The sequence below is a fragment of the Aegilops tauschii genome, chromosome 4, assembly GCF_002575655.3.
Source record: "Aegilops tauschii subsp. strangulata cultivar AL8/78 chromosome 4, Aet v6.0, whole genome shotgun sequence".
Taxonomy (NCBI): domain Eukaryota; kingdom Viridiplantae; phylum Streptophyta; class Magnoliopsida; order Poales; family Poaceae; genus Aegilops; species Aegilops tauschii.
The window spans coordinates 10086019-10110482 of NC_053038.3; the positions used below are offsets into that span (position 1 = coordinate 10086019).

The following is a 24464-nucleotide window of genomic DNA, read 5'->3' on the forward strand; positions in this document are numbered from 1 at the left end:
GCGTGAGGCCATGCCAATTTTCAGCGCGTTCGGACATCTGAGCAGCTCTCGGGACAAAAAAGTAAATCGGTTTGAGTTAACTATTTCACAGACCTCTAATTTGTTTTTTTTGCTGAGATCTACTCAGATGTCCAAACACACTGAAAATTGGCACGGATCTCACGCACCGAGACATCTTCCATGCCGAAAAACAGGTTTTTCTTTTCTTTTTTCTAGTATATTTTTGTGATTTTACTGTTCATAATGGGAGCAGATGAACTCTGAAGCCAGATCACCGCCCTACCGCGCTAACTGTTATTCGATCCATCGTGTGAGGGGGAGGGAGGCACTGCTTCCCCCAAAACCTACAACATCTGCAGCTGATTACAACAACTCCTACCCGTGAGCCATTTTATTGCTATGGTATCAGCATCAACCACAACACTAAATTAAAGCGGGTTTTTTTTTATCTCCGTTCTCGACGTTACTCATACAACATGATGAATTGAAATGTCCCAGAACAAGAAAAAAAGGTAGAAGAAGAAAAGAAAAGAGAAATTACATCTAGCTCACTGGGTTTCTACTTGTACTAGCCCAATTGCGGGTAGCCAACTAGGGCAAACAATGAAGGATTAATACAGAGGTTCGATTATTCATTCATAATCATAACAGAAGAGAGAAAGGAGTTGAACAAAGCAACAAGACTGTGGTGCCATCGCAGGGCCTCGTTGCGCATAGATAGGAAGAATTGGCCTCTGCTGCTACCACCATCATGTTTCGACCTAGCGACGACCACTGGGAGCTTCCACCCAAGGAACACTGACCTTGAGATTCCAATCCAAGCCATCAAAGACAAGATGAACGCACCAGCACCGGCACCGCAACCGACATTGGTGGTGAGTTGACGGGTGCGCGTGGATGCTTGCGAGATTGTGCGCGCACCGACCATCTGAGCAAGCATAAACGTCTTCTGAAACGATGCTTGTCTACTTATATGGATGCTGGTACACATAAGGTTTGCTTGAAATTACTAATGTAAATAATGTCCATAAACAATTGCAAGTTCGATACACAAACATATTCCATCTTTTTGCGTTCTGCCATGACCAAATTAAAAACAAAGACTCAGCAGTACAAAAGGTGGTAATGCATCTCATAGAAATGCTTAAAAACAAAAGGGAAAATCATAACGGAGAACATACATAACCAGCAGTGATACAGGTTTAACTTACAAGACTAAAACAATAGCTTAGTGATGCAACCACTAACGAAGAAATGAAAGCGGGATGAATATATTACCTATTTGACCAAAACCATGTCATCCCCAGAAGCCTTGGCAGCAACAGCTTCCAATTGTCTCCATGCCGATTCCCGTTGCTCCTCTAATTCTTTGGCTTTTTCTTCTTTCTCAATGTACTGCTGGTGGCACTCATCAAATAGATCACTATCCATGTCCAAAAACATCTTGCGCACATTTGCGGTCAGGCCATGAACAGCTTGATTCCAGTGGCTCTGTATGTTCCTCTCAAGTGCTTCAAATATTATTGGAAATATAACACCACGATTTTGGGCAATCAAGCTTACAATGTGATCATTGTTCCATAAGAACAAAGCCCGCTCAGCAACCTGCCATAAAAAAATAAACATTAACAATAAAGAAAAATATCAGATAAATGAAGTGGCCATGCATCACAGAATATACAATGCTTGTGTAATCAAACGTGGTTCTTAAACAAAATCAACAAGAAACTGCAAACAAATAGATAATGTCATGGTGTGAACTAGAGTAGCATGAAACAGACTAACGGCATGTTGAAATGGTAGGGAGCAGTTAGTTCTCTATTCGGAAGGGGTAGCTATACCATCATAACATGTATAGCAGGGGGTAATACCACTAGCACTAACTACTCCCCAAGTCCGGGTTTATTGGGCCCGTTAGCCAAAACTCAAAGACCAAAGCAGAATATTAAAGCTGATAACCCGTGATTTCCGAGCACACCAACAACCAATCACATTAGCTCGCAGTTAATGGAGCATGCCAGCAGCCGGTTGCCCGCTCCGCTTGTGCATTCAGCCAATCATCACACCCCTCCAGCGCTAGCCATATTAGCCTGTAATTATTGCATGCTCCTTTTTGCATGCCGAAACGTCAACCAATCAGGCGCAAGTTCAGCCGAGGGGGGCGAGGGAAATCAGACGCACACGTCAAGTGGGAAGAAAAACGGATGCAGCTAGCTTGCTCACGGGCCCAATAAACCCGGACGGAGGGAGTATTTGACATGCCTTAGTCCCACATCCCCGGATATGGGGGGCTAATCTGAGGAGCACAACTGACAGAGCACAGAACAAATACCTTGCTCTGAGCAATTTTCTTTTACACATATAATCATCCAATGAAACTTATCAGATCAATATTGCTCGAAATGCCATCAAAGACAGCAGATTTGGGAATGTACCACTGCCACTTCTTGGGCAAAATTGCAATTGTGGCACGACTTTCTTTTGTCAGGGAAAGGAAGGTGTCTTGCTACCAGGGTTTTAATTATCTCGTGCACATGAACTGCTGACACCTAACCAGGATCTCTTTTTACAGGAGAAAGGGCAATCAGAAAGCATGTTATAAAGTACAAACAACTGTATCATCAAATAGGTCAAAGCCCAAAACATACTGACTAAATGTAGCAAAGAAACCTGCTTACATGTGGAGTTATCAGGAAGCAGACATATGATACATCTAATATATTTCTTTGGCCTGGTGACAGACACTCGTAATATCTATAGCTTAATAGTAAAGCTTCTTGATGGGCTTTCTCACTCTCCTCCAATTAAAAGAACTCCAAGAGAAATGGATTCAGTATTAAACTAGTATAGTCACACATCCACAAACAATGCTCATAAGGAGAAAAATATATTTGCATATGCAGATCGAAAACACATTAGTGCCAAACAAGGGTGATGAATGCAAATAGGTTATGGAATGAAAAAGACACAGTAAAGTGACATGAAAGCATACAAAGCGGCAAAGGAGCAACTGCATTCCAATTTGGCGGTTCATGGGGTCCTGGCAATGGGACCATGAACACAATTTAACTTCCCTATCAGTCGATTTTTTTGAAAAACCTGCTACAAGGCGTCCAATACATTGCAAATGGGTTGAAAAATAAAATGATGAGGAATTTCACAATTAAGAAACTATATGTATTAGCCAAATCTAGTGTATCTAGTAGTTAGCCAACGCTTGGGGAGGAAAGTGTTTGGGTTCAAACCAATTCCAGACTAGTTCCAACATGAGAGAAGTTTGAAGTTTGACCCACAAAGTCTCCATCAAAACCCACTAGCATTGCATTCTGGTGAAAATTACTGAACATAAAAGAAAATGCCCATACTCGCACAATCATTAGAAACTGAACTGCAAATCAGCATGCAATTAGTATCTCACTCTACCATAAGACCTAATAATTAGGTTCTTGACCGTTAAATCCACTGGTAAAAATATGCAAGATTGAATTAATCCTTAAGATATGCTCATCGCCGTCGTTGCAAATAGTAGACTTCTTATGATGCAGAGCTCAGTTTGGAGTAGAACAATAGTCTAAAATGGATATAATTTCAGCAGAAATTGTTGTTAAAAGATGGTAAAATTGAAGCTCGCATCCTCTTCTTCTTTGTGTGTGTGTGTGTGTGTGGGGGGGGGGGGGGGGGGGGGGGTATTCTGCCAGCTGAGCTTCAAGGATTCACTTACATGGTACAAGCACATGTCTAGCAATAGTAATATACAAGATGGCTTGCATGCCTTATAGTTGTTCTTAACTTCTTATAAGTAATTCGCCCTTGAATAATATATGCAGGCTAATTACCAATAAAAGCAACGGTTTATAGGTGCGTACGAGTAAAGAGTCATGCAGAGCAGGTCAACTTTTAAAATGTAACCAAGCACTATAAGGCACATTACATTAATGACAAGCCCTCACATGGACATCTACGAAATCCAAATATGAAAAAGTATTCGTTCTCTATCCACATCCATACTTCCCGCTCATCCATAAAAGCGGCACAGATCCAATTAACCTGTAAATTTCACCAACAAACTGGTCGGGATAAGCTAGATGGTGCAGATTTACATTCAAACCGGTCTTACTCTATCCTATATTTGGATATAGGAGGGTTTGTTCTGATTAACCTGTATAAACACTGCAATCCTGAAGACAGGCTATCAATCAATGTACAAAACAAATGTATTCATAATCTAATGACCAAAGTGTAGCTTGATCTACGACGCAACGCAATACTGTGCACATCTGTCTCACATAGTGGACTGGTAAAATAATTGAAAGTCGACCTCTTTTATATTTAGTTATATGCATCGTTCAAGTCAATCCATACACAACTTGACGCTAACAGCCCACAGTCATCTCTACTAATTAAACTTGAGCTAACTGAAGGTGGATCTACCATTTTATAATATCAAATGATGCGGCAAGTGCCAAAATATACAGACAATACAACTAGGGAAATTGATATACAAATACCTAGTGCATCATCCTTGTCGAGTGCAGTATTGCAATACTAGAACTTTGACTAACAAAGTAACAAACACTATTCGGTATTCACTATAAGACTTAAGAGTATATATAGACACAACAACAACAACAACAACAACAAAGCCTTTAGTCCCAAACAAGTTGGGGTAGGCTAGAGCTGAAACCCATAAGATTTTGTAACCAACTCATGGTTCTGGCACATGGATAACTAGCTTCCACGCACTTAAGAGCATATATAGATTTTCATGAAATCTGAACAAGATTCCAGACTTCCACTTGTGATATAGGCAAGAAAGTGGTCGTCGAATGATGGTGGTTGATGGTTTACTAAGAAATCAAAGGTACGAGAGACCATCAAAGGCAAATCAGGAACAAAACAAGTGATAGGCTGGCAGCTTTTGGACATGTAGGTTGTTATTCACATTTTAATATTTTTTCACAAACACTGGCAATAGCCTTTTAGTCCTACAAATGCTAATTTGTTTCACAAATACTTAGTCAAATTTTTTTTGTGCTGTAGTCATGGGTTGCTTGTTTATCTTATACGCAACAGGCCAAGAAAAAACCATGCTGACGAAAGAACTCGTTTGCACACACCACCAAAATAGTTCTGGTTCATCCTTGGCACAAAGAACATGTGCGTAGGAAGAAGATAGCCTTTCCATATCTAACTGGATGATACTCTACATTACAAAGTACAGATTAGTTTATTTCGCAAACAGACAGATGACGCACGCACACAAAATAACGGCTTTTTTCCTAGCACCACATTAAGTGCCTTATCCATACATTCCAAATGTATGTGTCCGATTAAATGGATGATACCGTACGTTACGAACTAAAAATTAGTTTATTTCACAAACAGACAGATGACGTACGCACACAAAATAACGGTTTTTTTCCTAGCACCTACACTAAGTGGCTTATCCATACATTTCCAAATGCATGTGTCCCATTTCCTCACAAAGGCGTATCTAGAAATACATGGGAGCAGATTTGCCTACATAACCATATTCTTGGGAGCACCCTAGAGAAGTATAACAGCAAGCAGATACGAGATTATCAAACAAACAAAAAAAGCATACCTGGAAATGGGCACTGTTAAGGCAGCGCCCTATCTGCTTAAACAGCGGCACCATGCACCGCTGGAACTCAGCAGGCTGTGTGGCCTCAAGCACTTCCTCGAGCTCCCCCAAAAACAGCACCTCCTTCTGGCAATTTATGACTGGCCAGTACTTGAGGAGACCCCTGATGACCGCATCGGCAAGTTTGTAGTCCTTCTCGACAAACTGGACAATGCAATAGGACAGCTGCTGGTGGTAGATTCCGACGGACTTGGGCTTGTGCAGCGGGATGAGCGCGCGGCTGAGGAACAGCTTGTGCTCCTCCTTCATAGGCAGGGCAAAGCCATTAATTATGCTGCCGAGAATCTCAAGGAGCTCGCCAATGCCGTTGTGGCGCTCGGTCTCAAAGATGAAGCGGTAGAACACATTATTGATGGCCTTGCGGATGAACGGGCGGTGGACCATGAACTTGCCGTAGATGCGGTGGAGCACGGTCTTGAGGTACTCGCGCTCGCGGGGGTCCTCGGAGTCGAAATGGTCGAGGAGGCGGAGCACGAAGGCATGGTCGACGTAGCGCTTGGCGACCTTGGTGTCGGTGTCAGGGGACACGACGTAGCGGAGCAGGAGCTCGTAGACGAGCTGGAGGTGGGGCCAGGCAGGGTCGAGGTAGGGCTCCTCCTCGTCGTCCGGGGTGGCATTGGGGTCGATGTTGGCGGCGGACTCGTAGAGCGCGGGGGGCAGGGGCCGGAATATGTTGGCGGAGATGGCGGCGACGAGGGCCTCCTGGACGGCGTCGGGGAGGCGAGCGGGCGCGTTGGCGTTGGCGGCGGCGGTGGGGGCCTGCACGTAGTCGACGAGCTCCAGCAGCGCCTGGCGCTTGGCCTCCTTCTCGCGGGGGTGCTTGAGGGAGTCGGAGAAGTCGAAGAGCGCGGCGACGAGGCGCAGCTTGCGGAGGAGCAGCCCCGGGCGGTCGCCGGCGGGCACGTCGCGGAGGAGCGGGAGCGGCTCGAGGAGCGACGGCTGCTGCGCGGCGGGGGCGGGGGAGGGGGCGGCGGCGGCGGCGGCGTGCGGCGAGGTGGGCGAGGGCGGCACGGGCGAGGCGGAGGCGCGGGAGGCGTGGTTGACGGTGACGGGCGCCGCCCCGCCGGAGGAGGAGGACGGGGCCGCGCCGCGGGGCTCGGCCGCCGCCGCGTCGTGGCCGCGCGCCCCCTTGCGCGCCCCGCGCTTGATGATCTTGTTGAACATGGCGCCGGATTGGGAGATCGGCGGCGGGCGGGCGGGCGGATCGGTCGATCAATCAATCCCCTTTCGCCGGGCCTGCGTCGCCCTTCCCCTTGGCGTTGGGGGATTTGGTGGAGGGGGGTGGGGTGGGGGTAGGGGGGGGGGGGGGGTCAGCCGGAGAGGGGCGGCGCGCGGAGGAGGGGGGAGGGAGGCGCCATGGCGAATTGGGTGGTGATTTGGGGGAGGGAGGATCAAAGGGGGGAGGAAGACAGGAAGGGAGGCATGTTTTTTTTCTTCCTTTTTTTCTTTACTTCTTTTTGTATTTCCTAGAGAGGGATTTATTTGAAGAAGATATAAAAAAAATACTATTATTTACTTTGCTTGCAAGATAACTGGCAGTTCACTTGTTTCAATTCAACCCCCTCTTTACTCCAACTGTACAAAAAATATGTAAACGAAAATTATGTACAAGCCAATAATAGTAACACTGTTTTTCTTCCGCCCTTTGTCAACCGACGAACGTCGGCTGGGAAGGGATGGCAAGCGAACGATTTCTTGTGACAACTTTTGCGTGGTAGGAGACGGCAAATAATATCGTGTTTTTGCCGCAAAGTTCTCTTCTTTTTAGAATTTGTCATGCGTTTATGAAGAAACTGTCAACCCCACACAACTAAACTTGTCATCCAAAACGTTCACGTCAAAAACCCTCCCAGCGAACGTTCGCCAGATATTGCAGTCTCTCTTCCCTTTTTTTCATAAAAAAAAAACTTTCTCTTCCCCTTGCAACTTTTCGCCGCCCTCATTTAATAAACTATTGTATTCCCTGTGCGAAAAAAATCATCTGTTACATTTCATCTGATGCGTAACACAACAAATCTAATCCGTCGACCATGAAGGAAGAAGAGAGTCGTCCGGTTAACAAACGAAAAACCAGACAAGAACCGAAAGATTTTGCTTGTTCGAGCAATTCCAGCAGGCCTAGAGTGTGCATCACGACCATGCATTTTTTTTTGTCCCTAAGTTTTTAGATTTTATTATCAGATGCTCGTGATGTGCTTGCAGCACGTGAATGCGCCCCCGTTTCATGTGAACATTGGTGGCTGCAAACCTGAGCGCACATCACTTTTGCCACGGAATAACAAAAGGCGGAGTGGATTATTTGTCTGTCTGTTGTATAGCGGGGTGTGAAGAAAGGAAGACGGGGAAGAAGGTTTTGGATAAGAGAGAGGTCATGCGATGCGAGGACGCACGCACTACAGATGCGGAGACGGCGACGGCGACGGCGACAGGTCTCTCTCGAGACGAGGCGCCCACTGGATATGATTGCCGTGCGACGGCAACAATAGTTAAATGAGTTTTCTTCTCTTCCTCCCACCTTCGATTGCACACTACTCCCTCTTGGAGGTTCCATGTTAAATTTCTTTTTAAGTTTGACCAGGTTTACTCTCTTTTTTTGTTTTTGAAACGAGGCAAAAGGCTCGCCGTTTCATTGATTAAGAAGAGGGTGAGATCGCCCGGTCAAGTGACGGAAAACCGGGCTAAGACCGGTGCAACGCAACCCACATAACATGGGCAACCTGGCTGCCGACATGGAACACTGAGCTACAAAGAAGAAAAGACATCCGCCGAGGAGTCGTCAAGCGTCATCGTCATCCCCGGTGACCGAACGGGTGACTCCGACTTCATCGACATACGCCGAGGAGACGTCAAGCGCCATCATCATCACCGGTAACCGAACGGGCGGCTCCGCCTTCATCATAGAGCTCCAGCCTCGAAGCCAAGCCAGCGCGCAAACAGCTGTTGAGAAGCCATGGCGGCACATGCCAACGGAAGGCCACACACGCGAATAACGATGGCTCCGACTTTGACGGCGAGCTTCGCAAGGGAAATATACATGACTTTGCGCCGACCGTGCCCTGCCGCAAACGACCACCTAGTGCATGTCGTCGGCACCACCTGGACTCGCTCCATCGCGGCTCCGGCTTCAAAGCAACCAAGCAACCCACGGAAAAGAGCACCTAGGACACGCCGGCAAGATCCGATAGCCGAAGCCCGAACCGCGACCCAAGCTCCTCCGGACGCCATCATCGTTGCCAAGCAGAAATCACCGCCCCCAGAACGTCTGCCTCAGCAAACCACATGGCGAAGATACTGCAATCCACCGGTCTCCGGTTGTAACCGGCTCCAAGACGATGCCCCCAAGGAGGAAGAAGGCCTGAAGACGCCTTCATCGCCTAATCTCGCGGATCTGAGGTTTCCTTCCGGAGCCAAGGCCGCAGGACGAGGGGAGGAGCATCACACATACGCTTCCAAGAAAAAGCACGACGCCCGCGGGCGTCGCCGGATCCGGCAAAAGCCGATGAAACTCGACCACCACCAGCCCGTACCGGCCGGCGACGAACAACCACCCACCAAACACCACCAGAGCATCGAGCAACAAGGGGAGCGCCTCCAGTCAACGCCCGCACCTGCTGAGGACGTCCTGCACGACCACCAGGCCAGCAGCCGCAGCGTTGCCGAAACCTAGATGTGCCAGCCGTCAAACTCCAAACTGGCCACAGGATCCGTCGATCCACAACTCCAGTCACGCGCAGCCCCCATGGCCGAAGCCGCCACCACCAAATATGGGGCCGCCGCCCCGGCAACTGCAATCCTCCGCGGCCAAAGACATCCGAGCAAGAGGAACCCAACCAGGCCCGTTGGTCCGCGTGGGCAACCCAAGATTCAGGGGCAAGGGCCCCCCGAAACTGCAGCGGCGCCGCCCCGCACGTTGCTCCGAGAGCGTCTGAGGACGGCCGAAGCCGCCGCCGGGATCGGAGCAGGAGGCCACCTAGCAGTAGCGCATGAGACGCGACGAGCCAAAGCCATGCCGCCAAGGGAGCCGCACCAAGCCGGCATGCCTGCTGTCCAAGCAACTCCACCGGGCACTGCGCCATGCTACTACTCCGCAGGGAAGGAAGGGAGCAAAAACGTGCCCCCTGACCGCTCGCGCTGCTCGAGGAAGCCATCGTCGTGCCTGCCATCGCCACCACCTTGGACTCACTCCACCGCAGCTCCGACTTCAAAGCAACCAAGCAACCCACGGAAGAACACCTCGGACATGCCGGGGAGATCCGACTACCGAAGCCCAAGGCGCGACCCAAGCTCCTCTAAACGCCATCATTGTTGCCAAGCAGAAAGCAACGCCCCCAAAACGGCCGCCTCAGCAAACCACATGGCTAAGATGCCGCAATCCACGGCCTCCGATTGTAGCCGGCTCCGAGACGATGCCCCCAAGGAGGAAGAAGACCTGAAAACGCCTTCATCGCCCGATCCCGTGGATCTGAGGTTTCCCTTCGGAGCCAAGGCTACGGGAGGAGGGGAGGAGCATCACGCAGCGATGACGCTCCCAAGAAAGAGCACGACGCCCGCTGGCGTCGCCATGGTCGGATCCGACAAAAGCCGAAGGTGGGACTTCTCCCGATGAAGCTCGACTACCGGCCGACCATGAACAACCGCTCACCAAACACCACCAGAGCACCGAGGGGAGCACCACCCATTAGCGCCCGCACCTGTTGATGCCATCCTGCACGACCACCAGGCCAGCAGCGTGTGGCTGCTGGAACCTTAGATGCGCCAGCCGTCAAACTTCAAACTGGCCGCGGGATTCCTCGATTCACCACGCCCCCTGGCCGAAGCCACCACCACCAAATCCGGGGCCGCTGCCCCGACAACCGCAGTCCTTCGCGGTCGAAGACATCCGAGCAACAGGAACCCAGCCAGGCCCGTCGGTCCGAGCGCAGAACAAGATTCAGAGGCAAGGGCCCCCCGAAACTGCAGCGGCGTCGCCCCGCACCTTGCTCCGAGAGCGTCCAAGGACGACCGAAGTCGCCGCGGGGATAGGAGCAGCAGCACCTGAGACGCGACAAGCCGAAGCCATCAAGCCGCCATGCCCCCTGTCCAAGCAACTCCACCATGCACCGCACCATGTGCTGCTCCGCAAGGAGGGAGGGGAGCAGAAACGTGCCGCCTAATCGCCCGCGCTGCTCGCGGAAGCCATCGCCGCCGGGGCGTCTGAATCACAGGGAAAGAGCCGCCGAGGTTTACATTTATGTTTTACTAATGTCTGCAACATCAAATATACTTTGTATATGGCATGAAACATATTCATGGTGACTCAGTAAAACTTAAGCAAGTTTGACTTGGGACAAACGTACAACTTCAAATATGTTGAATCAGAGAGTAAGTTTGTATTCTTCGTGCTGACACTCGAGTACATTTTGCACAGGAGTTCTACTGAAAGAATGGGACTAAACAAAAACAAAAACTTATTCTGCATTTCTAACTCATACCCAGTCAGCACAAAATGACCTAAATAACACGTGATGAAGACAAGTATGAAAGCCCATTCGTCAAATCATGATGCTCTGTCTAAAGACAACAGTCTTTGGTCACTCTTCTCGAAGTCATTCAGAAGGATTTCATAAATTCAGATCAATGAAATCATGCACAAGTTCAGAAACCACATTCAGTAGCCGACAGCCAAAACAACCAGGTCATAGCAGGCTCAGTCTGCTGGACAAACTCCAGTTGTGGTACCATTTCTGGTACAGAATAGATATTACCGTGCCATCAGATTCATCCATAGCAGAGCAGCAGGATTTCTTACCAACCACAGCAGACCAGCAGGATTTCATAAGTTCAGATCGATAATATCATGCAGAAGTACATAAACCATCATTCAGCAAAGGTAGGCAGCAGCCAGGGCATGACAGATTCACCCTCAGCACGGAAACAGTCTGCTGGGTAAACTACCAGTGCCCACGGGGAGTAACATTTGCAGTACAGAAAAGAGATAACCGTGCCGACAGAGTACTCATCAAGCATTCGGCCATGCCAAACTGGAAAGAGTTAAAACGCAAATACATAGCTCGACTGCAGCAACAGGTCACTAATAGCGGTCGTCGAAGCGTCCTCCTCCCCTGGGGCGGTCATACGGCGCAGGCCTCTCCCTGTAACCTCCTCCCTCGTAGCGAGCAGGCCCTCCGCTGCCATAGTCGGCGCCGCCTCCACGTGGACCGTCCCTGTCATAGCCACCACCGATGCCGCCCCTTGGGCCGTCCCTGTCATAGCTTGCACCGCCCCTTGGGCCACTCCTGTCATAGGCGCCACCACCACGAATTCCATCTCTCTCGTAGCTTCTCTCCCGCTCCCTGCCATAGCCACCTCCACCACCACTTGGTGCATAACGGTCTGGAGCTGCACCATACCTGTCTGCACCAAAGCGGTCACCACCAGAGGGGTACCGGTCACTGGCATAACGATCACGGCCCCCGTCATATCTGTCTCTGCTGTCAATAGGCTCACGGTACCCACCATAACGGCCACCATCATAGCGATCATCCACGTAACGGTCGCCAAACCTGTCTGATCCAGAAAAGCGGTCTCCCCTGCCACCGCCACCACTGAACTTGGAAGGAAATCGCCCAGAACGGCCGCCACCAGGGTTAGGGCAGTCACGAGCCCAGTGACCAGCACGGCCACACTCAAAGCAATTGCCAGGGGGTGGACCATCACCCTTACCACCACGATAATCCCCACGGTCACCACCGCCACCACCACTGCTGTACCGTGTGTCATCTGTTTGCATCTTTGGCTCAGCCCTGTTCACTGAAATGGTACGACCATCTAACTCTTTGTTGTGCATGTCGTTGATAGCAGTCTCAACTGCCCTGGGATCTGAAAACGTCACGAAGCCAAAGCCACGGTGCCGGTTTGTGTGCCTCTCCAGCATGATCTGCAATAAGAAATACTCGAGAATCAGCCTACATACAGAGCAAAGCCAAATGGTAAAGCAGCTGCAAAACCTTTGAATTCAGCAATGAGTAAAGGGCAAAAAAATCAGTAAATAATAACACGGATTCATTACCACAACACTCCCAGAGTCATAGTTTGTTTGATACTGTGGCATATAGCAGCTTATAAACACACAACAAACTGGAAATTTGCACTTTGAATTCAGCAATGAGTAAAGGGCAAAAACAATCAGTAAACAATTCATTACAGCAACATTTCAAGCCATAATTTGTTTGAAACTGGAGCATATAGGATTATATAAGAAACTGGAAACTGGAAACTGGTACTTTGAATTCAGCGACTAGTAAAGGGCAAAAAAAAAACAGTAAATAATATCATGTATTCATTACCACAACATTTCAAGTCATACTTTGTTTGAAAGTGTAGCATAAAGCAGCTGGAAAACGTGCTTTGACAAGGTAACGAAACGAATCACTACAAACAGCTGCAGGTCTATAGCAGCCAAATCTCATAGAAAGAAACATGCTTTCTCGTTTGAATGAATAACCATAAGCTTAAAAGCCAACTGAACAGCGACACAACCAAGGAAATGAAAAAGTAGTCACGATATACATGAAATAAGAATGTGTGAGGTAGACAACCATTCGTAAAAATCAGTTGTAGTCAAATTTAGGATGGTTGACAGAATTACCTTTTGAGCAGCATTGGGATTAGGTTATTCCAGAGTTTCATAATTCAACAGAACAAATCAAAACCGTCACATAGCCGAGTGTAACTGTAACTACCTTTCTGACTGAACATATCCTGAGAGAGCAAAGCTCGTTGTACTGAGAACCAGTCGGGCAAACAAACATTTGAGCAACCAAACAATGCTTGCTGCTACCATCTTTTGCTGTTACCCATATTAACTAGACTGCTCTGGATAATCCTGTCGTGTTTGGATCCTATAGCACATCTCATATCAACTAGACTAATTGCAGCAACTACTAACTGAGAAGCAAGGAACTTCAATTGGCATGAAAGTGGCTACCAACCAAGTGTGCCTCAAGGTTTGTAACACTCCCACTCATATCATATCATGCTATGACTAAATGCATAAACCAGTTCAGTAGTTAGATCCATCTAATAAATTTTCACCGTAAATTAGTGAATTACTCTGTCAGAAGCCAAACAAGAACAACATTCTCAGGCGGTCAGGCCCATCACCGATGTCTGAACCACTGGCATGCTGGTCTGGTAGATAAGCTCACGAGAGAATCTTCAAACATAGCAAAACAACACATGGAGACAGCAGTTGGCAATATCCAACAAGCATGACATGTCAAATGTGTGGGGTTGGTTGTGAGAAGTGCTGACATCAAATGTTGCTTCAGCAGCTATCCTTCAACTGTCATTCCATGAGCACTACACAGCACCAATGTCGTGACGAACCACAAACAAATCTGGATTTCACCTTCCCTCGGTTTTCATAACAAAAGTTACCAACGGCTACCACATGATTTATTGGCTGCAACGACATCCCTTAAATTATTTTGAAGCCAATAAGATCAGGTTGCACACTACAACATGTTTTACACCCAACTTGTCACAAAAAATGGCTATGACTACAAACCAAAAAGCGAAAGAAACAACTGAAGAAAAGGTATTCAGATGAATATATGATATGATGAGATAAATGATTGGGACATGATGATTACAAAAAAGATAATGCAACATGCTCTTAGAAACTAGGAGCAGAAAACAGAACAATTTTTTGGCCAACGAACAGAGTACTGACATACCAAACAAATCATGGCACTCGTATCAAGATTCAAGAATAGAAAAATATGACAACATATGTGAAGAATTCTAGTCGCATAGATGGCACAGGATTTTAAAATGGGTTACATGGTTTCTTAATATTTCACACAACCACACAAAACAGACAACAAATATTTTGATGTATATCACCAACAAATCAAATCAGTTAAACATGAAAGACTGAAAAATGTCTTCAGGTTTCCATCAGACAACAGACTGTCTGTTGAGCCGCTTCACAACTGCAGACTACTGACTGTGGTGTTGGCATAGTAGACTATCAAAATCACAGGGCATGCATGGAACCGCAAAAGCCAAAGTGAAGGCATTTCTTGTCAAGTAATACCACTGTAAGAACATGCTGTTTCTTCTATCAGACCACAAGCTGAATGAAGGTATCAGAACACAGCCAAGAGCAAGATAGATCAAGGGTTCCCAGATTACTGGATCAAATTTCACAGGCCCTGATGTTCACTTCAGGCATCCAACTGTGGCAAACAGCACCAGCACGACCTCTTGGTAAAGCAATTTCAAGCCTAAGTTTTCCCTCAAAGAGCAGTTAACAGCTGCTTTCTCCGCACAAAACACTCATGATTGCTCTCTGCAAAGCTGATCTTTCGACAAACAAACAAAAGAATCCCTGTTCTATCCAACTTCACAAATGTGCCAGCTCATTTGGCTTCACAAAGCAAGTGGCTGAGAAAAATAACCATCAGAGCCAGCAAAGGGAGGGAGAGAAAAATACTGTGAGCATTTCTGATGTGGCTACAAACTAAGGAACACCATATAACAAAATCTCGTTAGCAATAAATTCTACTCCCTCCGTAAACTAATATAAGAGCGTTTAGAATACTAAAGTAGTGATCTAAACGCTCTTATATTAGTTTACAGAGGGAGTACTAATTAGAACCTGCGCTTATTCATTTTGAGAAGACAGCATATTACATTGTGCGTTTCGAGATACTACCTCTGTAACTTCGTAAGACGTCTTTTGACACTATAACAGTGTCAAAAAAGTGGGAAGCCCCATTACTGTGAAGTATTAACCCTAGAGAACTGAGCCAGTGTTAACTACACGAAACCAAACACTGAGCTCATGTGCCTTGTTCGGATCCAGAGAACGTACTGATGAAGGTAGCAGGACCCTATCACTTATATAGGTTATAAGAGAATTATTAGAAAAACACCACCTAGACCTTGGCCTCCTTCCCTCAACACCCTCTAATTCCGCAGATCTAGCAGCTATATACACATACATGCCCACGAAATAATAAAAACCAACAAGCGAAAGCATGCGCTGAGGATAAGCACGGAGCGGGCGCGACGACGGTCCGGTACCTGGGTGTCGACGACCTTGCCGAAGCGGCGGAAGGCGTCCTCGAGCTTGCGCTCGTCGGTGTGGAACGAGAGGCCGCCCACGAAGATCCGGCTGTCCTCCTTGCCCGCCATTGCCCACCCGCGCCTGCCTGCGCGCCCGCGGCCTCGGCTCGCGGGGGGGAGAGGGGATTAGGGTTTGGGTGAGAGGAGGAGGAGGCGACGGCGAGGGGAGAAAGAAAGAAGAGGGGAAGCGAGCGCTAGGGTTTGGGTGGCTTCCGCTCGCTTTGTTTCGCGTTCGGCCGCCTGGGCCGTGGGCCGCTGGTGGTGTTATTATATCGCTGGGCCTGCGGCTTTTCGGGGGCGGCTCCTATTCGGCCCGCAGGTCTTCTAGAAAAAATGGCGCGCTCGCGCGTAACCCCATCCTAAACGTACGGGCCGGCCCATTATCCGGATTTCATCTCCACCGGGTTTGGGAAAGTTCTAGAACCTTTCCTGAAGCGGTTCTTTTTCGCAGTTGGCACCTCCGGGCGCCGATCGCCATACCTCCGTCGGCCCCCATAGCATGATGCGCCACCGTCGTACCAAAGCCAAGGGCCGCCTCACAACCGAGCACACGCGACGTCGCCATCCCGGGGGAGGAGACCGCCACACGACTGCTGGAACTCCACCACCATCGCGCCGCCAGCAAGGCCTCGAGCCTTCGCCACGTAGACCCGCCACCAAGCCGCCATGTCCCGCGAGGGGGGGGAGTCCCCGCCGCTGCCGCCGGCCCGGCCGCGCCCTCTGGCGGCGGCGAGAGGGGGAGGAGGGGAGGGGAAGGGAGAGTCGGCCGGCGGCAAGGGTTCCTCCCCAACCGCCCGCGGGAGCGCCAGAGAAGGAGGGGACGAGGTCAAGTTTCAGATTTAGCAGATGAGATGTTTTAAATTGCGCGCATCCGTCCGGACAGCGCGGTCATGACGTGTTTTGCCAGTCAACACGGTCCTATATCCGTCCATGGACCTGGACCTCTGGCGGCGGCCACTGCATGGTCGTCGTCCGCTGCAAGTTAGCATTCTAGAACTTTTTAAAAAAAATAGTCAAACAGACGAACCGCCTTAATTAAATTATGTTAGAGGAATATCGAGCAGATCATTGATGATCTGAGCATGTAAATGAAATGAATTTGTGAGCCTATCATTCATGCTGTAAATAGATAATATCATTGCAGAGCAGATCGTTGGTGTTGTCAACACCAATGAATTTGTGAGCCTGTCGTTCGAAGCTATTGACGAGGAAGAACTCAAGAGAGAGATCTCGCAAAAAAAAAAAGACCGCAAGAGAGAGCCATAATATTTAGACTCTGCCCGTTTATGTGTCCTCGATCCCTTTTTCTTGTTATTGCGCCTTTTTTCCCCCTCTCTCATGTGTTGGATTGGGCTCGATCATGCCTCGTGGGCCGACTGATGCGCCGTGTTCGCTTGGTTCCACCGTCAGATGCCTATGGGACGACAACAAATGATCGACGTCCCTCTGCAAGTACTTCGTTCCTACGTAAGACTAGGACAATGCCCGTGCGTTGCTACGGGCAGAAGGCGGAAAATGCCTCAAGTACATTACAACAAGCAATAAAATTTCTCCTCCCGCATCCCACCTTTTTATCGACCACTGTGATTCCCAAGCAAAGCAGGATTAAATTCCCAATGTCATATTTAAGTACCTAATGAAGAGAAGCTAATGATATGTTGCAACAAGGCCTAAATTTTCTCATGGTTCCACATAAATTATGTTGCAACATGACCTCAATATTCTCCTTGCAAAAAGATAAAGTGGCATATCTCTTATCGTCCCTCCTCCCCATTCATTGAGACCTTTTTAACTTCAGCAAATCGATGAAATGGCCCTCATGTACCATGAGAGATGTCGGCATGTCGTATGCTTTAAAAACGAAATGGTCCTCAGCTACCCAAAGAGATGATGGTATATTGATTTCTTATCTACGAATAATGAAGATGCATCATGCGGTGCAATGTCAATGTTTGTCTCTCCATCTTTGATCGCAACAAATACAATTTTTTGTTGCTGAATGCCCGTGCAACTGTGACATACTTGGGAAATTTTCATGTCTCCGTCTGATCCTATCGTTCTCTCGTGGGAGGCTCTATAATGGGGTGATGTCCAATGGATCCGTTATGATGCCTCCCCTTCCTAGCTTTTTCTTATGCCACGGAATTGATGAAAATATATATACGCGCATACTGATAAATTTTCTATTGTAATTTAAGTATTTATGTGGTGCGATTTTTTTTCATTTATATAGCTAAATATATATATATATATATATATATATATATATATATATATTATCCCTTTAGCTTAATTTATTCTCGATAGTTAGCATCTCTTCATCCGCACAACTGAACGTGTTCAACTGCGACACTCACATGCAATGTCTACATCAGACGACACAAGCAAGTTGGGCGTGGTGTCGTCTCCCATCCACCCATTGGCCCACATTTACTCTTGCAAGTTGGGTGTGGTCGTAAGAGGGAGAACCTACTCCAAACCGAACATGCGACCAAAAATCGATCATACAAAATTTTGTCACACCTCTACTGCAACATAGGTCTACATTGAGCAACCCACCTGCAAGCTACGTCACTAATCTTACTATCTCCACTCCTCTATTCTCTCCTCCGCATATCGGACGACGCTTGGACCTTAGCATCAACCTCAATCACTACACTAATACTTCCTCCGTTCCGAATTATAAGATGTTTTGGCAGACTAAAATTTTTTAGCCTACCAAAACATCTTATAATTTGGAATGGAGGCACTACTATATTTTGCATGTAACTTGAACAATATACATTTATTAGTGTACTTGTAGCAGCCGAACAGGTCAAAGAGGCAAATCAGCATCAAGATGGTGGAACCTACATCACCTCTGAAATTTAACATGAACAATATTCTTGATCTCTATAAAAAAATAAGAACCCTCCAGCCTGCTGAACGCCTTATTCAACTACCCGTATTCGCCCAGAGCCTATTCGCCCACAGACACTTGTTCTCCTACAAACATATGTATAGATTCATCAAATGACCACTGGGTGATGCCAAAAGGATGGGCCAGCAAGCACAGAATTTAAGTTGATCGACAAAACCCACCGAAAAGGTGAACACCATAACCCAGACCAAGCTTCCAAATTCAAAACTGCCTCGGAATCAATGGAGAAACGGGATTAAAAAAACAAAATCCTTGAAAAATATACTTCTTCTCTAATTAGTTCCCCTCCTCATACATCTTTAGCTCCACTTCCATTCATGGCAAGCTTATTGTCATCTATGGAGTTGCATAATGTCTCTTAAAACATGGTGTGAATAAACAATCAGAAGGCGAGAACAAGTGATCTATAATTAGGTGCCGCACAAATGTAACTTCAAAAGAAGATGCATTGTGGGAGACTCTACCATAAAAAAGTACAAATTATAGAAAAACATATATTCTGAATCATGCAGATGAAAGTTGTAAAGGGGTATACAATTCGAAGGCAAACCTGTATATAGTACAGCCTAATTTTCTATGTAGCATCTCATTGTTAGAGTCCGAGACAAAATGGCCATGTGATTTTGGACCGTCCGATTGCGTTTCCAAAATGATCTTGTCCGTCGGATCTTCGTGTGGAGTGATCCTGGCCGTCCGATCGCGGGATGATCGATGCGAGCCGTCGGATCGATAGAAACACCGCCCGTGTGGTTAAGCTCGTGCCACCGCCTGTAAATCCCGTGCCCCACCGAGGGCATTCTCGTCTTTCCACCACCACCCACTGGTCGAGTAGCCGTCGCCATCAACAGTAGAAGCACTGGTCGCTGGACCGTAGGTCAACACGCCGTCGCCGTACAAGTCGGATCTCCTTCGCCCCTCTTCTCCGGCCGCCGGCTGGCGCCCTCCCTTTGCTGGAAGGCGAGAAGGGCCGGCGGATCCAGTCCCCGGCGTGGTCCTCTCCCTTCACCTCGCGCCGCCGACCTGGGCTCCCTCTTCTTCCACGGCCACAGCTTGGGGTTGCTGCCGGCTGAGATCGTCCAAGACGACGACAAAGGGTTTGACTCCTACACCAATCTCATCAAGGTAAGGTGGCCTGCTACACGAATTACACTCAGATTAGTTCAATATACAGTGAGTCAGCCAGCAAAGGACTAATAATTATGTGCAGGTTGCTGTTCTCGACACTCCTGATGTTGTTTCTCAGAGCAATGCCACGCTAAGGTATATATTGTTACATAATTTGAATCCAAGTCTTACTGATTCCACACTGCCTAAACTGACCACTGTTTTCTTTTTTCCTCCAGTTGCTCGCTCAAAGGGCGACAACCTGCTATGGGGTGGTTCTCCATGTGAGTAATATAACCTGCTATGGGATGGTTCTCTTTATTCCACACTGCCTAAACTGACCACTGTTTGCAAGCTTTAGTTCTTATTTGTTAATAATCGTGGGGTTCGGACCACGGCACTAGCGTCCCCTTGTCATCAGCGGCGGCGGCTTAGGTGATTGATCTATATATCACGGGTGATTAAACTGGTTTTAGCATGAGCTTGCAGTATACAAAATCCAAATTTTTCACCATGTTCTGTATTAAATAGGAGGAACTAAGATTAACCATGTATTTTAGTTCTAAGGAGATAGATCATAATTGTTGTGTGCTAATACTTTGAACGAACTCCTTTTTTAATCTTTGTGTAGGTTTTATATTTCTGCAGAATTATGTGATGGAGCCTTGATATGTACCATGACTTAAGTTCTGGACGTGCATCGAGTAAATGCAGCAGCCTTGATGTTTGAAGTTACATGGGCATGGACTCTAATTTGCAACCAGAAAGTTTATACCGTTGTTGTGTGGGTCAGTCTGATAATGTTCCTTTCATCAACACATGGAATGCTTTATTCCTCTGTCTACCTTGGCTAACCACATTTTTGTTGGTATTTAGGGAAATTTGCACATCCAACTATTTGATCTGGGAAATGCAACGCCTCGCCACAGACTGTCAACGCATTCATGGTGGAGGGAAAGATTGGTGTTGATCCTGTTTGTAAGTTTCCCCCACTTACTGTTGTTATTTATGCTTGATTATGTATGGTTTTTTCTTGATTTGGTAACTGGATATACCTGCATTATTGTTGTGAGGCCAAGATTTTCAAGAATCTTACATTAAGCAACATCATGAGGTTATCCTTGGAATATAACAGTGCCATGGCATTTTCTGAGTACATTAATGAAAGATACTAAGATATCTTCTGGATTGAAGAAATTAAAATGATTTACATGCTTCAATCAAATTAAATAGTGATGAGAAAAGATAAATCGAATTAAAAGTGTGTGTTGCTTTAGTTGTTAAAAGCAACGTAAGAAAGTACATCTGCCGCCATGTGACCTTACATGTTCCTCAAGACTCAGTTTTTGTAATGCATACAAGAGAACAATTTCACTGGCTGTGGTAAAATTGACAGGCTCTCTCCTTTACTGCTTCCAGGTAAAATGGAAAGGATGGATGGGAGCTCTTCTGCGACAAATATAGAACTATAGACCCAACTCTGAAGATCAAGGCTTACTGTATGGACAGTGTTTTGGTCTTTTGTGCTGAGGCTGGCCTGGCCCAGCACGGAGAGGAAAGCGGACGCGCCCACCACGGACCACTTTGTGGGCGAGCCTGTACCAGATCACGAGGCCAGGCGGCGGTGGCCGCACAGGTACATCAATGTCAAGGTACGTGTATCGTCGCTCTGTCTCAGTCTCAGGCTGTCAGCATGTAGTAGATTGGTGGCAGTGCCATGCGTATTCAGGTTGTTCTTGCATCGAAAATGAGTCTGACCGAAGAAAATACTTCTACTTTCTGCTGCAGGGCTCTGGTCATTCCCACGATAGGTGGTATGCGTCTCTGAATCGATTCTCATCATTCACTCTGTTCACTCCATGTCAAAGTAAGGGAGCTCATTCATTTGCATTGCCTGCTTTTAAAATATATATCAAAACCTGAACTGAATTCCATTCCATATGTACAGCAGCTCTGCAGATTGGGAAGGGGAGCAGATCAGTGCCCGGTGCCACTACACTTCTGCTTCCGTTGACAATGTCATATTCAATCTCAACGACGATGTCTTCATCAAGGTCAATCGTTAATCGATCACCATTATTTTCTTGGCTAGAGGGTTTCTACATGATTGATTGAAGCGTATACATGGTGATGATTAACATATACACCACGTACTGCCAATTATGTTATGCTAACTGTTGAGATGCTCTGCTCCTTTCTGTTTCTACCATCCTGTAACTTCAGTTTGGAGATATTGTATTATGTATACTGAAGTTGGCGTATAAACTAATGAAATTCTGTTTCATGATGGAGATTAAAGACATATGTAAATCAAGTTCCAGATTTAATGATTGGTGATTATCAAGGTCCTTGGTTCCTTTTATTCTAGCCGATTGCCGTTAATTTCTTAGCTATAGGGTTAGTTCCTACAACATTGGACATATACAACACATGCTGCCATTTCTGTTATGCTAACTCTTGAAATGCTCTGCTCCCTTTTATTTCTGGCATGCTGTTAACTTCCAAACATTCAGTTTGGAGGTACTGTACTAATTTGCATATATACTAATTAAATTATGTCCAATGCTGGAGATAAAAATGTATGGAGATGATTAATACGGCAGCACATGTTGCCGTTTTTTTGTCATGCAAACTGTTTAATGTTCTGTCTTTTCAGTTACATAGATTCATTATTCAGGCCTTAGGCCATCTACTTACTGGAATAGGCAACAAATGGAGGGTAGACTATAGACATTTTCACCGCGTTGTTTCTTTCACGGAAACCATTTTATTATGTACATGGTTGTTTAATATCTTTATATTAGTATTTGATGTTTCGCTTTAACCAGAAACTTGTGCTAGGTGCTTCCCACTGACATTTTTTTTCTATTTAAAAAATTGGTCAGAGGACGAATGAAGCAACAAAGATTATGTTGGTCCATAGAGCCCTACTACATTCCTTTCCTGGTGAGTCTACTTGTTGCACGTCAGGTAGCATACATAATACTTTTTCTTTGGCATCCACATTAATTAAACTTTTGCCCAGTTTCCATGCTGAAATATATTGAAACATATCCCTTATTGTCTATTGTTCTGTTATAAGTGAGCCAATTGTCTTCCGTTGGCTGATTTTGTCTTTCTCATTCAAGGCTAAAAAGGGAATATTGTCGCTCGCTGTCTACCCACTTCGACCAGGTTCATATGACATGGCACATGATGAGTTAGGCAATGAGATGCGAGTGAAACTATGAGATGACCGAGTGAGACTACTGAACATTATGATTTAGTAGAACTACATAGGCCGCTCTGGCTTGCTTGGATATGTAACAACCCAACTATTGTCCCTACTTAATGAGGATCCATAGTCTTGACTTACTTTTCAAACCAAATTTATATCCCCTCTTTATCGTGAACTTGCCAATCAACTGTTCTATTAATCAAATGTATCTTGCTTTGCTTTTGGTATGTCTAATTGTCTTGCGCTTTGGCGTTGATTTAATAAAATGCCATGAGTGTCCTGGGCAAAGGTAATACCATGTTTTTAATGTATACTTGTTGTACTGGGCTGATCCAATTGCTTAAATTCACATTTGACAACACTAAATGACCAAATGCTTTGTTTAAGCGCTTGACAATATGTTGAGCCAGGCACCGCGCGCCAAGGCGTGTTTCCTACCTAATTGATTCGTTATCTGATTCAAAACACTACTCTTTGCTGCTGATGTAATCAGCATAATTGTATTTCTTTTAGATATTATTGAAGCTGCCTAAACAACATGTGTTGTCATTTTCATACTACAGGAAAAGAAGAGCTCCTAATATTTTGTATGCTCCATGCCGTGAGTTGCCACCTCTTGCCACATGTTCGTGCTAATTATCAAGTAACCTCCTGAATGAATTGTGATTGCGATTAGTATCTTTAGACGTTGGTCACTAGCTATAGTTAGCACTATTAGTCTGCTCGCTTATGTAACCACTAATGTGGTTGTTTGCTGCTTTTTTGCAGCCATTTGATCAAGTCAAAGGCAACAGAAAGGCACAAAGGCGATCAAGGTCCTTATGTACACCGAGTACTATCTTTTGTCTACTAATAATTGCAAGTTAGAAAAAAGAAGTTCCAACTCTTTCAAGCAGTGTTTGTGTTTCTATTGGGCAAAGCAAGAGTTTATTGTAAAAAAAAAAAGGAAACTAACTAAGTCATGCATTATGTATTTACTGGTGGTGTCTAAGGAGAACATATGTGGTCTATATCTGAATCTATGAACTACTATATTGATGATGTCGAGTTATGTCTACATAGCCTACCTTCGAATGCTTATATAAGCATATCCTTTGTACGGTTCTTCTTTTTTGACTTGGCACATCTGCTCATTTTTTAATAGATCTTCACCTAACTACCAATGTTGTAAAACATAATTCTCTTTTTGAGGATGCTTATGTCTGAAACTGTTCATCATCTTTCCAATATGTTATCCACATATAAAACCCATCTTAGATTTTATATCTTATTCATAAATAATGTTTTGGTGTATGACACTGTATTGAACCAATATCATTGCTATTTTTTATATTTGTAATGCTCCTATGACTATATTACCGGATTGGATATGACTGTACCTGGCAGCAGTGCTGCTGGGTGCGGTAAGCCGCGCTTCCTACCTAGTACACGATGAAACCATCCCA

The 24464-nt window shown here is 46.2% G+C and overlaps 3 protein-coding genes across 7 annotated transcripts; 1 reads left to right on the top strand and 2 right to left on the bottom strand.

Annotated features, from left to right (window-relative positions):
- Window positions 1-424: 424 nt before the first annotated feature.
- On the bottom strand, window positions 425-7132 carry LOC109762228 (serine/threonine protein phosphatase 2A 57 kDa regulatory subunit B' beta isoform). Of its 4 annotated transcripts, none has more exons than XM_045227312.2 (3): window positions 5606-7132; window positions 1279-1605; window positions 425-928 (listed from the first exon to the last, which is right to left on the bottom strand). In XM_045227312.2, exons 1-2 carry the CDS (start codon window positions 6827-6829, stop codon window positions 1279-1281), a joined length of 1551 nt encoding a protein of 516 aa, XP_045083247.1. In that variant the 5' UTR covers window positions 6830-7132; the 3' UTR covers window positions 425-928. The 4 variants fall into 4 exon arrangements, with proteins under 4 accessions (XP_045083247.1, XP_045083248.1, XP_040242368.1 ...); XM_045227313.2 differs by having other exon boundaries at window positions 425-980; window positions 5606-7058; XM_040386434.3 differs by having other exon boundaries at window positions 607-946; window positions 5606-7020.
- Window positions 7133-11475: 4343 nt separating this feature from the next.
- LOC109762230 (glycine-rich RNA-binding protein RZ1C) lies at window positions 11476-16016 on the bottom strand. Of its 2 annotated transcripts, XM_040386435.3 has the most exons (3): window positions 15737-16016; window positions 13293-15094; window positions 11476-12581 (listed from the first exon to the last, which is right to left on the bottom strand). In XM_040386435.3, exon 3 carries the CDS (start codon window positions 12576-12578, stop codon window positions 11736-11738), a length of 843 nt encoding a protein of 280 aa, XP_040242369.1. In that variant the 5' UTR covers window positions 12579-12581; window positions 13293-15094; window positions 15737-16016; the 3' UTR covers window positions 11476-11735. The 2 variants fall into 2 exon arrangements, with proteins under 2 accessions (XP_040242369.1, XP_020176634.1); XM_020321045.4 differs by lacking the exon at window positions 13293-15094.
- A 428-nt stretch (window positions 16017-16444) lies between these two features.
- Window positions 16445-24178, top strand: LOC109762225 (uncharacterized). The gene is made up of 12 exons (XM_073497438.1): window positions 16445-16603; window positions 19491-19820; window positions 19906-19958; window positions 20042-20086; window positions 20451-20590; window positions 20679-20780; window positions 21222-21454; window positions 21591-21669; window positions 21751-22748; window positions 22931-23041; window positions 23583-23662; window positions 23788-24178. The coding sequence occupies exons 1-5, from the start codon at window positions 16445-16447 to the stop codon at window positions 20458-20460; spliced, it is 597 nt and encodes a 198-aa protein (XP_073353539.1). The 3' UTR covers window positions 20461-20590; window positions 20679-20780; window positions 21222-21454; window positions 21591-21669; window positions 21751-22748; window positions 22931-23041; window positions 23583-23662; window positions 23788-24178.
- Window positions 24179-24464: the final 286 nt, after the last annotated feature.

Coding starts and splice junctions, on each gene's coding strand:
- LOC109762225 (XM_073497438.1), top strand. CDS start 16,445: ATGTCCCGCGAGGGGGGGGAGTCCCCGCCGCTGCCGCCGGCCCGGCCG. Junction 16,604..19,490: donor CCAGAGAAGGAGGGGACGAG/GTCAAGTTTCAG, acceptor TGCCCCACCGAG/GGCATTCTCGTCTTTCCACC. Junction 19,821..19,905: donor CCTACACCAATCTCATCAAG/GTAAGGTGGCCT, acceptor AATTATGTGCAG/GTTGCTGTTCTCGACACTCC.
- LOC109762228 (XM_045227312.2), bottom strand. CDS start 6,829: ATGTTCAACAAGATCATCAAGCGCGGGGCGCGCAAGGGGGCGCGCGGC. Junction 1,606..5,605: donor TTAACAGTGCCCATTTCCAG/GTATGCTTTTTT, acceptor TTTTTATGGCAG/GTTGCTGAGCGGGCTTTGTT.
- LOC109762230 (XM_020321045.4), bottom strand. CDS start 15,847: ATGGCGGGCAAGGAGGACAGCCGGATCTTCGTGGGCGGCCTCTCGTTC. Junction 12,582..15,736: donor GCAAGGTCGTCGACACCCAG/GTACCGGACCGT, acceptor TTCTTATTGCAG/ATCATGCTGGAGAGGCACAC.